Genomic DNA, 12,571 nt, shown 5'->3' with positions numbered 1-12,571 from the left:
GGAATCCGATTGACACCCTGTCAATTTCATTGGACTATGTTTGCAAAGAATTCAAGACAAATCATATTTTCTCTTCAATTATGTGAAGAATAGATATTCAAGACCAAGCCTGTTTTCTCTTGGACAATGTTTGACCTTATCTCTGTTGTGGGTATGTATGGAGTTTGACAATGTTATGTTCAAGTTCAGTCCATTTACATTCTTTATTTCTTTTCATTCATGTCAATTTTATACTTTTAAGTTTTATAATGATAAGATATACCATGTTTAGCATACTCTTATAGTCTTATGTGCTTCATCCTTTATTAATGCTCTTGTTTCTTTTCAAACTAACTACCTAGACTAGGGTTAGTTTAATTCTCATTGCTTTTACTATGCATGCTAGTTTATAGGACTAATTAATAAAGGATCCATATCCCCTCTAGCACCGTAGCCCCTCCAGCATGCATCCAACGCCTAGGAGCATTCGGGCATGCACCCTGAGTGCCTCCAGTAGTCGGATGCGCTAAAGAGAATTTCTTTTCGTTAATAAGACTAGTAAACTTATATATGGTTTAAATAGAAGGTGACTAACATCTCTTCTTTGAAAGGAGGATACATTTATGGGTCCTAAATAAGGGTGTCAATTTGGGTCGAGAACTGGGAACCATCCTAGAACCGTCTTGCTAAAACCTGAATCCAGCCGATCCCAATACTAAATGGGATGGTTCTGGGAGCTAGTTGTGGGACTTAATTATTAAATGGGATGGGTTTCCTAATGGGTCCAAAACCAAAAGCCCAATAAGGAATCGACTAGAACCTATTTAACATACCCAAATTATTTATTCAGAATTAGTTAATACTTAATAGTTATAACTTATATAAAAATTATATTATAATTAGAAAGAAAAACTAAAGGTTTTCAATTATTTTGGGCTTAGTTTTTTTATTTTTTATTTATTTACCCAACAAAAGGCCTTTTGGCCCAACAAATTGATAACCTATAGCTACAAGGGAATACATTCAATTACTTGTATGCTTGGAAATTCTGGGCTTATTTGAGTGTTTGTATTTTTAAGAATTGATGTTTAATTATTTTATTCTTAGGAATATATTCAATTACTTGTATACTTAGAGAAAACTTGGGAATTTTGTACAAATTTGACTTTTTGAGACTTTGATTGCTTAGAACCTTTAAGGAACCATAGTCAGATCCTAGTTTTGGGACGATTTGGTAAATGGAATGGTTTTAGTATTAACTGGTAAGGACTTGCCCTAATTACCCAGAACCATCCCATCTGACACCCTTAATCTTAAACCCTTATCTAGGTAATGACTCCCAAGAAAGCCTTTGCTCTCTCCTCTGAAACCATGGTCACAAGAGGGAGATGCTCAAGGGTATTTTCCTTTATACCCAGAGTAAGGAGTAGTAAGCAAGGAGAAGGGAGGGGAGAGATAGAGAGATTAAATGTGTAGCAACAATGGAGAGAATGATATTATAAACAATTGACGGATTTAATGGCTAAGATGCAAAGAGAGAATACAATTCTCTTGGGCAAAGGGTAGGTTGGTCATTTCTATTTCTATGTGAGGAATTGAAAAAAACATCAAATTGGAACGAATACAATAATAAAGAGATGCTAGTATATAATATTCCATTACACAACGCTGTTGTTGTGTACGTCATTTTTTCATAAATCTATCTCTAATCTCTAAAACGTATAAATAATGTTCAAAATAAAATTCCACCGCGAAGCACGATCTCTGAGTCATCTGATCTAATCATAATTTATTTATTTTTAGTAAAATCTGATCCTATCATTTATACTGTTGGACGAGGAAAACCCACCCCCACTGTCCGAGAGAGAGTGGAATCCACCGTCCAATGAGATTCGAGCTCTCAATCACACACATTCCATTGGACCGCAACCTCCACGCTTCCCGTAGGTGCGACGTGCGTGTTAATACCACCATTCCCTGTCTCCCTCCCCGTTCTTGTGGGAGTTTGTAATTTAATTTAATTTAATTATTAAAGGTAATTTAATAAATCAAATCATGATTATTAGAATAATTATTTAAGGCTCTGAGAGCGATGGATGATTCCTTTCCTGCCACTTAAGCGTCTTTTCGTTGGTATCTATTATTATTATTACGCGTGTGTCCCACGAGACTGAGTGAGAGAGAGAATCTATGCTTATGACGTAACCCTTAATTGTAGTCTTTCTATACACGAAACAAAAAGGCTTCACAGCTGTTTTAAGTATAAGGATATTTAAGTAATAACACATTTGATGATATCCATAAGATATATCTGTGTGACGTTTTTTATTTCCCAATCATGAACCATCGGCGTACGAATTGGTAGAGAACTAAAAGTTTCCAAAATTAGATAACTCTTGAAGCGTAGACTCCAAGGCAAGTGCATTAACTCCCTCCCACCTCTACAGTGTGAGAAGCTGAGTTCGAGAAAACCGGTATCACTACCACCAGAGAGAGAGAGATTTTGGGGTTTAAGTTCGGTGGAGAAGTGAGGAGGTGAGGAGAGGAAGATTTTTGCTTTTTTGTTTTTTTGGTAGTTTCTCAATTCACGGGTAAAGGAGTTTCAGTTGTGCAGAAGAGAAGGGAGTTGGTTTTTTTTTTTTTCTTGAGGTGAGTTGTTGTTGGATGGGAGGATATAGTTGCAGAAAAGAAGACGGCCATGCGAAAGTCATTTAAGGATTCCCTAAAATCACTTGAAGCGGATATTCAGCATGCGAATACTCTGTAATGATCTTTTCTTAAATTTCGATCGTATTCTCTCGTTCTAGGAATTGTGAAATTTGTGAAATAATAATTGTTTCCTCCAACCCCACCCCCACCCCCCCCCCCCCCAAAAAAAAAAAAGAAAAAGAAGAAGAGCCTTTTTTCTCTGCTGAATTTGAAATTTTTATCTTTTTGGAGATGGGTTCTCCGTCTTCCCCCTGAATGATTAAATTGATGATTTTTTCTTTTCTGTTTGAATTTTTGCTTGATTTTTAATTTTAATTATTGGTATCTGTTCGGTTCTCTGACTGGCTTTACTGTCTTATAGATTTTGTGTTCCTTTTTTTGGGTCATTAATTATGTTTCCTGCCCTGTTTACTTCTAGGTCCTTGAACCTGATAGGTTGGAATTTGGAAAGGGATTTTGTTATCTTATAGTCCTTTTGGTCTCAATCATGTTTCTGTTCTAGGAATGTGTTTCACTTATCTTCAGAACTTATAGTATCTTTTGTTATTAAATCTCCCCTCTACTTGCAGATAGTTAATTGTGAGAAAGAAATCTTTTTGATTTATCTTTTTTATTTTTATTTTTTTTAAATGCTATATTTGTTCATGATTTTGTTAATTGGCTCTTTCCCTTCTGTTTCCAGCCATTGTAATGTTTTTTGTGCTTCTGTCAAATTGATGGATTTATCTGTTCTGCTTCTCTTTTCCCTTGAATTTCCCCTCCTGCCATGTTATTTAGTTTGTAATTTGATACGTGTCTGTTAAATTATGTGGCAATGTTATGATTTTTGGGTTTGCTTTGTTACAGGGCTTCAGATTATCCAAGGGAATATGATGGGGAATGCCTTCAAATGAGATTATCTTATAGCCCGGCTGCTCACTTTTTCCTTTTTCTAGTTCAGTGGACTGATTGTCACCTTGCCGGTGCCCTTGGATTGCTTAGAATACTTATTTACAAGGTAATAATTGTTGATAAAACATTCATAATTTTGATGTTATTATTAGTTCTTATGTGTACCAACATGTTTGAGCCTACTCTCCCTTGTTTGGCATTGAGTTCATGTTGATTTAGTTCTTATGAGTAACGACATGATTGCTTTCCTTTGGGATCTGTTTTTGATGTTTATCAACATCTGCTGCAGGCTTATGCTGATGGCAAAACCACTATGTATATTCACGAAAGGAAAGTCAGCTTTAAAGAATTTTATGGTGTGTGGAAGTAACTTATTTTAAAGCATTTGTTTCTTTTGCTTCTTTTTTATTGTTTGAAAAAATTCTTTTGCTTTCATATGACCAGTTCATTTTCATCAATAGAAAGTTTGGCTTTTTCATGGACAGCTGTAATATTTCCCTCTTTATTACAACTTCAAAGAGGAATCACTGATGTGGATGATCGGAAACAGAAAGATCTCTGTTCCACCAGATACAGGAAGAAGGATGAGATGGACAAAGGTAAAATGTCTGACATTGATATAGAGAGGGAGGTGGAGTGTGGGATTTGCATGGAGATAAGCAATAAAGTCGTCTTGCCCAATTGCAGCCACGCTCTGTGCATGAAGTGCTATCGAGATTGGTAGGCACCTTGTTATGCTCAATTGATATGTAATTAAGGAACATTAGTTATATTCTTCTTTACTTTCCTTTTACTAAGACAATGATAATATCATATTCTTGTCTTGGCCCTTGAGTTTAAAGTTAGGTTCTATTCTTAGCTTATTATATTAACTTTTTTTCCATTGAGGGTTATATCTGTGGATCATGTGAGAATGAACAGACCTTTTCCACCCACTTCAGTTGGAGACTGAGTGTATGTTGTCATGATACATGTAGCACATGTGTAGTGGATTTGTCCTGCCAGCTGATGGTGCTACTAACCGGATCAGGTGTCAGGCAACCGTTCTCCCTATTGCTTTCATTTGGTTTAAAATAATCTTTGGCTTGGCATCTACAGAAACCTGCACACTTTTGAGTTCAAAATGGTGTACCCAAGTCATACCTTTGATGCAGTGTGATATCAATTGCATTCATAAATTGTTACTGCATCAATTGGGTCTGGGTATTGCTGTAGGATGTCACATGGGGGAGAAGGGGGGGGGGGGGGAGAGGTTCTACCTCCTGACATGGACCACAAGTAGCCTTTTCTAGCCAATCTTCAAGTTTGCTGCTATAGATTCCATCAATTTTTTGTATGCTGAAACTGAAAGAGTTGCTAATCTAAGAATTGAGCAGGATCTCATGTTTGTTTCTTGGATGTTCCAGGCGAGCACGATCAAACTCGTGCCCCTTCTGTCGGGATAGCCTGAAAAGAGTGAACTCTTGTGACCTTTGGATCTACACCGAGAGCCATGAGGTTGCCGACCTTTCTGCAATCTGCAAGGAAAACTTAAAGAGATTGGTCATGTACATAGATAAACTGCCTGTAGTTGTTCCGGATCCTGTCTTTGCCACCTATGATTCTCACCTCAGGTGAGGGGCTTTGATTGTATATACTAGAAACAATTTGTACATATAGAAGCCCGGTTGTATATAATTCTCTCTCCCCCACTTCCTTTCAAACTGTAAATGCTGATTGCTTTAACAGGCTTCATGGTCTAATTCCTCCTTTATTGGGTCATTCTAAATAGTAACATAGAATGTGAGTTTCTTTCTCAGTCCCAAAATATTTCCTGGAATGCTTATTTTGTGTTGGTGTGCCCATGCAGAGTGTTAATGTGATGCAGCTTGCCATGACCTTAAAAGGGTTGCTAGTTGGGATTTTTCTTCCTTTGTTCTTTATTTCTTCTTTATTTTTTTTTATTTAATAGAAAATGGGGGTTGGAAGCAGGTTGGTTTGTCATCTTTCAAGTGGGATAGGTGAAAGAAAATAGAAGATATGAATGGTTGAAGGAAAATTGTATTTCTTGACAGGCATGAAGTTTGGACACCTGTCCAGACGCCACTGGTTAACTAAACAGTTTAACCACTTCCAAACTGTTTCTCCTAGTGGAGTTATAATAATCACACCAACCATTCTGTGTGGTGGATATAATATTTGAGGAAAAATGGATTCTTGGTCACTCTTAACTAGAATTTTTTTTTTAATGAAATGAAAATATCATTAACTATACAAAAACCTGTGTACAGCATGAGTCAGTAATTTGTTTTCTTATCCTTGTTGTACAAGTTTTGATCAATTGGTATGTTATGGCTGTCGACTCTTGTGTGCATCTTGCAATACCATGATTCATGAAAATCGGAAAACGAAAAAAAAAAAAAAAAAAAAAAAAAAAAAAAAAAAAAAAAAAAAACAAGAATTATGAAATGACAAGGACGCCCATCCTGCATCTCCTGTGCATGGATCCAAACTACCATCACGAATTAAAACTAGCCTTTCCCCAATCTGAAGTCGGTGGAATTCAAATAGTCATACCAGAAAATCTGAGGTACAAAAACAATAACAAAATCGTAACACCAACGAGAAATGATACACATCAAAGCAAAGATATCATGTTTCAAACCAGAAAATTGAAGTCTAATTCGGTGCATCCACACAAAGTAAGACTTAATAGCGGAGGTGAAAAAAACCATCCTAGACTCAGCTTTGGAAAGATTAAATGGAAAAAGTCATTCTACATTCAGCTTTGGAAAGATTAAAGGGGAAATTACTCGGATCCAATAGGTAAGAAAATTAATTACAAGATAAGTAGATTTAAAATTTGTTTTACATTTATTAGTTTCAATCTTGAAAATATTTACTTAATCCCCATAGTAATTTTATTAACATTATTAGGAACTATAATGAAGTTCTTCAATTATGGAATCCATGGATCATTCCAAAGTGAAATATTCCTCATTCCCAAAACGCCAACAATAGTAAGAAAATAGGGTAAGATCTTAGCAATATTATTCCGCATAGGAGACCCACGTTTTAGCACTTGTAGACTCATACAATAAAAAAATAAGAAGATAATATCTTGATTTCAAAACATTTAATCCATAAAGCATCTTTTAGTAGTTAAAAGCCTCCAAGCTAATTTAAGTAACACTCCTCCTAACTAGTTTATGAGGACTCATGATCATGGTTGATCTTTGAGGAACAGGGTTTAAGAGAACGGAATAGGTGAATGGTGATGGGATCAATTTACGTTGATTCTCGTAATTGATTAGAAGTAGTCTGGAATTGGTTGAACTGCAGAGAATTCCACAGATAAAACTCAAAGCTTCAGGCAATCAAAAACATATTGCATAGGAAAAATTGCTACAGAACTCAAGAGATGGGGGAGAAGGGGTGATTGGTTGGAGAGAGAGAGAAGATTGGTGGGTTTTTTGGAGCAAGAATGGAATGGAGATTTAGGGCAAGAAGACAATACCTCGATTTACAATGCTGAGAAGTGGTCTTAGAATTTTCTTGCGCTTTCGTTTGCAGGCCGCGAGGGTTCTTCATAGGGTAGATGAATTCTCAGCATGATAAAAGTGATTCCACTTGGAACCAAGGTATTTTTTACCTAGGGTGGATTTAGGTGTTTCAAATCTGAGTTCATCTATTGAGGTGAATTCTGGATTGATTCACTTTTAAAAAGAAATGATGATTCTATGGATTCACGTCATTCCAAAATGAATAAACTCCTGAAGCAATCAAACAATTTTCAAAATTCAGATTTATGATTCTACAGAAACACTAAATTGGAATCGGTTTTTTTTTTTTAAAAAAAAACTGTAAAATTTTTTGAATTTTTGTTTCAATAAATTTAGGAATTTGACGGACTAAAAGAAGGAAAATGACAAGCATTTCAAACGAGGGTTACAGGGATCGGCTAGAATCAGGATCCGATTTTGTCGATTCTGAGTGAAATTGGATGATTCATTTGATCTGACTTTGATTCCTCAAACCATGTCAATGAGGATGTGTAGATACTTGTATTTACCTTTGGTCTATACCGTTTCATTGATATAGTATTGGTACGGTATCAAGATCTGAGGCTAACAAAATCGATACTATTTGCCTGATGGGCGATCGAAACTGAAACCGAAACCTCAAACATGGTCCAATCATCCCTCACTCTTGTTTTGAAAGAGAGAGGGCACTGTGGGTAGGTAGTTGAAAGGACTTAGTTGCATCACGCAAGAAGTAACGGTAATTAAAAAAAAGTTTCAATTACATTTCATGGGAAAATCTGGAGTGTTGAAACACTAACTTTCTTGCTGTGGTAGTGTAACAACAACTTAAAGCAATTCACGGAATTGATTCATCTACGATTTGGAAAATGGACTAAATTTTCTCTATCTAGCATTCAAATTGAAGATCTCTCTGGTCTCATCTTCGGATCCGGTTCCTCTCCAATGAGCATCTCATGGCTAGCTACTTGGTACACATTCCCGCATGCACTAAGGGATGTGTGCCAAGCAATGCCTTATTGGGTGGATTTCTCCAAGGAGAAGAGCCTGATGCCTCATCTTCTACTATAATAGTAACAACATGGTGGGTTTATGAGTAGAATCCATGTTATCTTGGGTCCTCCAACAAAAGTACAAAGAATGTATAACGAACATCTATATGACAACAGTTATGATCCTAGCATTTGCGGCATACATGATCCCTCAAGAATTAGAACTACAATGATTGTGTCACAACTTGTAGGGAACGAAGGAATAATGATAGACACAAATAGAAACATGGATGGATTGTCAAGAGATGATAGATTTGTTAATTCGGGGATCAAACAAGGGATGGACATCGAAAACTTTACTTTATTTTATGATATTTTTGAACTTTTTATTGTAAAAAACATTTTTGAACTTAATAGTTTATTTTCTATTAAAAGAAAACAAAAAATTGTAATATAGAAGAATAAGAACCCTCAACAGGACTAAAGCTTTTCTTCAACCATGGAGTAAATGATTCTTTTCTCCACATGGTAATGTGATTATGTAATTCTTTTTTTTCTTATACGAAGAAATTTAATTTATTGCAAAGGATGACAAGGCGACTACAAGCCTGATTACAAAGATCCCGAAGCACAAGAGTGGAGAACGGCCAAACTGTCTTGCATGTAAAGGGTAGGACTTTCCTTGCTAGGGTGCATGTGACCATGTAATCCCAATGAGCAACCTCGTCAATTGGTCCCACTGTCACCACCTGTCAGCTTTTCAATGAGCTAAAAAATATCTCACTTGTTTAAGTATAACGGAGTACGGGAGGAGAGGGATGTCTTAAAATAAAGGCCGAAGGCAGCTAACGCTCTGTGACTGTGAGTGACGGTGACTTTGAAACCGGTGCCATCCAGTAACCAACACTAACGTATTGCAAATGCTTTAGCATATACCAAATCCCATTTTGTGACAGCAAGCAGCAGAGGTTACCAGTTGGTCCGGTCACACCCCAAAAGGATTCCAACTGAGTCTCTCTCTCTCTCTCCGGTGTCTCTGTTCTGCTCTGCTTTTTTTTTGTTTTTTTTTTTGGGTGATCGCTTGCTTTGCTAGCCCTATCGTTCTGGTCTCTCGAGGCGAGGTATTTCAGTTCACGACTTCGCGTCCCTTTTTTGCAGGTTTGCGTTTTATTTCTTCATTTATTGCTTAAATATATCGGTTCATGTTAGATCAACAGATCTTAGTTTTGCTCAATTTTCCTCTGTTTTGTGGCTTTTTCCTCCTTTTTCTCTGAAGAAATTCTGATAGTTGAGCAAGGATTTTTTTGTGATTTTTTGTACCTAATCGTGTTGCCGTCCCACAAAAATCGTTTTTTCTGGGAACTCTTTGTTGCGTTTATTTTGTAGACTCTTGCTTTTCCCGAAATTTCTTGCTTATGGAAACTAATTCTATTTCTTGTTTTTGTTCCGTTCCGTTTGGTGCTCGCTCTGTCATGCTTTTCTGTGAACTATGTGGTATGATATTTTCTTCTAATTTTGATCAAAATTTTCCTCCTCTTTTCCCCCTGTCCAGTTTCTCCTTTTGGAGATCTTTACTTCTTTAGCAATTTCTCGCGGGTAATTTTGTAGAACTTATCCTCTTTGTTACAAAAGCATGTCTCGTTTGGATTAATGGTTTTGTGGATTTGACCGAACTAGTTTTTCACTGTTGAGCCGTAGGTTCTGCTAAACTTGTTTTTTGCTCCATCGTGATCTTGTTGTCTACATGTTGTGAGTTGTTCGTTTAAGAGGTGAAATTTAGTGTATGGCAGAGATTCTGTTTTTTGGACGAAACCTCTGGTTTTGACTTGACTTATGTGTCGTTTCAGGGATCCGAACAATGAAGTCTGCCAAAGGGAAGGGGGCATTGAAGAAGGACACAAAGGAAGCTTTAAAGGCTGTTGACGACAGGTTAATAAGCTTATGTTTGTGTCAATAGCTTCATGGTTAATTCATGAGTGCTTTTAGTATCCATTTTTGTGTTCAAATATGGTTGTAGAGAATAGAGATTGAGTAAACAGTTCAATGATGTGCCTCGATCTCTCTGAATTACAGAAAGCTTGGTAAGCGGAAGGCTGCTGCAAAGACAGACAAGGGTAGCAATAGACCGGCCAAGAAGGAGAAAGCTGCCGCGAAAGACCCTAACAAACCAAAGAGGCCACCAAGTGCTTTCTTTGTCTTTCTGTAAGTACATATATTTGTTGTTATCTACATTAGAAGTTTTAGGTATTCGGTGTCACGTTATATTTAAGCTCCTCTTCAAATCCTGTTCTGTTAATTGTGCAGAGAGGATTTCCGAAAGACTTACAAGCAAGAGCATCCAAATGTGAAGGCTGTCTCAGCTGTAAGGAGTTAACAAGCATGAACTCATTTGCTTTCATTCTTGTGATTTAATTGGATAAGTCATTGTACTGGATTCGATGCTGATATGGTTGCTGGATGTTGTGCGTAAAGGTTGGGAAAGCTGGCGGTGAGAAGTGGAAATCAATGTCTGCTGCTGTAAGTGTTGAACTTTTCATGCAGAGTTGGCAGAACTGGTTCAAATATATTAAAAATAATGGAAGATATCTGGCCTTTAAAAATTGATCAATCTTGTCTTAAAAAAGCTTCAATCAATTTTGTTTGTAAAGGTGTGCTGCAAAAATTATTGGTGTGGACTCCAACTTGATTTGGCTATGCACCAACCAAAGTCTGTTGAAGAGCTTGTACGGTGATTTTGGATCTCATTGTGGTTTGGCAATGCCAGTGCCAACCTGGTGTAGTCTCATCGGACACTGGATAAGAGTATCATTTTGTAGGGTGGCCATGGCTTAAAATGGACTTATGGATGAAGATGGGCACATTGTAATGTGTGGCAAGTTGGAAAATTACTGTCGGTATTGGCCAAGATAATAAGTCGAAACAAGTGATAAATTGAGCTTTTAGAATCAATTTCCTAATTACAGAAGGGTAATTCAGTGTATAAAACTAACCCAAATACTCTGTGGATGTATGCTTGTTTTTGACAGGAGAAAGCTACTTATGAAGCCAAAGCTGCAAAAAGGAAGTCAGAGTACGAAAAGACTATGGCAGCATACAACAAGAAACAGGTTAAAAAGCTTTGCACTAGCCCTCTCTGTGATTAAGTTAATGATTCTGGGTTCGCTTGCTGACTTATCTCTGTTTCACTTACAGGAAAGTATGGCTGATGATGGTGATGAGGAGTCTGACAGGTCAAGATCTGAAGTGCACGATGATGATGAGGAAGAAAGTGCAGAGGTACGTTTTGGCTTGTTTATTGTACTGTGTGTTTCACTGTTTCTTGACTAGAGTATTCTTTACAGTTGTGTATGGTATAGTTATTTTGCTAGTGGGAACTGAGAAATGCTTTCAGAACCATTTGTATGATTTGCGTTTGAGTGATATCTGTTTTAAATTTTTTTTGGATATGAGGGGAGAGTGGTTCAATAGTTCTGAAACAGATCTATGTGCATAAATTCATCTGTTGTGTATTTAAGTGAGAGTGGTTCAGTAGTTCTGAAACAGATCTGTGTGCATTTGTTGTGCATCTAATGTACAATGTGAATGATGCTTGGTTGCCTACATGCCCTTCATATTATTGCAGTCAGATCTGGTTGAGAATATTTTAAAATGGAAACTCCTAACCCTCACTGGAAAAGTGCATTAGGTCCAGGCTTGTATCTCTGATGTCATAACTTCATCCAAAATTCCTTGTCATGCGCTCTTTCTAGTGTTCAATGTATATATCTTACTAAGGAATCTCAAATCATTGGTACTTCTGGCATAAACATTCCTTTCTATTCTATAATCAATGGATGTGATGACAATAAAACTTATTGCTGCATAAGGAATTTGTTAACTTAGCCTAGCCATTTAGTTCCCTATAGTTCATTCGTTGCGCATGTAGATCTCCACTGGATATTGCCCCTTCTGTCTTCCTGAATAAAATTTAATCCATTTTTTGATCTATTCCTTCATCCTGACAGACATAAATTTACTGTTCTGCTGAACAATATCAGTAGTTAATTCACAATCTGATGCCTCCCTTTGTTCCATTTCAACTACTTTTAGCGATCTTAATTCTTTGTATGGTCAAATGCTGACATAAATGGTTTGGGTATCTGCAGGAGGAAGATGAGGATGAAGATGACGATTGATATTGGCATGCTGGTAGTGCTTGCGCGTTATTATTGATCCAGGATTTTGATTCTGGATTTTGTATGATCACACTGTTATGTATGATTGTCATTTCCAATAGAAAAAGATGCAGCTGCCATGTTGCCTATTAGCTTACTGTTATAGTTACTTCCTCATTTGAATATAGGATGGTTACAAGTTACAACACACCTTAGCCTTTGCAGCATCTTATTTCTTTTTCTATGAATATTTTGAAATCATAGGCTCATAAATTAGCCAGTAGAGTTAAAGCATTTATTTATTTTCTTGTGCAAATATAGGATG

The 12,571-nt window shown here is 36.8% G+C and overlaps 2 protein-coding genes across 3 annotated transcripts; both read left to right on the top strand.

The window, feature by feature from the left end:
- The first annotated feature begins 2,556 nt into the window (after positions 1 to 2,556).
- On the top strand, positions 2,557 to 5,375 carry LOC122648694 (E3 ubiquitin-protein ligase AIRP2-like). 2 transcript variants are annotated; one of them, XM_043841917.1, is made up of 5 exons: positions 2,557 to 2,742; positions 3,535 to 3,685; positions 3,869 to 3,935; positions 4,065 to 4,299; positions 4,832 to 4,964. In XM_043841917.1, exons 1-5 carry the CDS (start codon positions 2,678 to 2,680, stop codon positions 4,869 to 4,871), a joined length of 558 nt encoding a protein of 185 aa, XP_043697852.1. In that variant the 5' UTR covers positions 2,557 to 2,677; the 3' UTR covers positions 4,872 to 4,964. The 2 variants fall into 2 exon arrangements, with proteins under 2 accessions (XP_043697852.1, XP_043697851.1); XM_043841916.1 differs by lacking the exon at positions 4,832 to 4,964 and adding an exon at positions 4,986 to 5,375 and having other exon boundaries at positions 2,559 to 2,742.
- Positions 5,376 to 9,154: 3,779 nt separating this feature from the next.
- LOC122648696 (high mobility group B protein 1-like) lies at positions 9,155 to 12,366 on the top strand. The gene is made up of 8 exons (XM_043841918.1): positions 9,155 to 9,250; positions 9,940 to 10,021; positions 10,166 to 10,294; positions 10,397 to 10,454; positions 10,565 to 10,609; positions 11,119 to 11,199; positions 11,285 to 11,369; positions 12,236 to 12,366. The coding sequence occupies exons 2-8, from the start codon at positions 9,951 to 9,953 to the stop codon at positions 12,265 to 12,267; spliced, it is 501 nt and encodes a 166-aa protein (XP_043697853.1). The 5' UTR covers positions 9,155 to 9,250; positions 9,940 to 9,950; the 3' UTR covers positions 12,268 to 12,366.
- Positions 12,367 to 12,571: the final 205 nt, after the last annotated feature.

Source organism: Telopea speciosissima, chromosome 1 (assembly GCF_018873765.1).
Source record: "Telopea speciosissima isolate NSW1024214 ecotype Mountain lineage chromosome 1, Tspe_v1, whole genome shotgun sequence".
Lineage (NCBI taxonomy): Eukaryota > Viridiplantae > Streptophyta > Magnoliopsida > Proteales > Proteaceae > Telopea > Telopea speciosissima.
This window is presented reverse-complemented; position numbering and strand designations above follow the sequence as displayed.

Bases quoted from the DNA above. Each gene is read 5' to 3' on its own strand.
- LOC122648696 (XM_043841918.1), top strand. From the start codon at position 9,951: ATGAAGTCTGCCAAAGGGAAGGGGGCATTGAAGAAGGACACAAAGGAA. The intron at 10,022-10,165 runs GTTAATAAGCTT...TCTGAATTACAG, and splicing joins TTAAAGGCTGTTGACGACAG to AAAGCTTGGTAAGCGGAAGG. The intron at 10,295-10,396 runs GTAAGTACATAT...TTAATTGTGCAG, and splicing joins AGTGCTTTCTTTGTCTTTCT to AGAGGATTTCCGAAAGACTT.
- LOC122648694 (XM_043841916.1), top strand. From the start codon at position 2,678: ATGCGAAAGTCATTTAAGGATTCCCTAAAATCACTTGAAGCGGATATT. The intron at 3,936-4,064 runs GTGTGTGGAAGT...TTTCATGGACAG, and splicing joins CAGCTTTAAAGAATTTTATG to CTGTAATATTTCCCTCTTTA. The intron at 4,300-4,985 runs GTAGGCACCTTG...TGGATGTTCCAG, and splicing joins ATGAAGTGCTATCGAGATTG to GCGAGCACGATCAAACTCGT.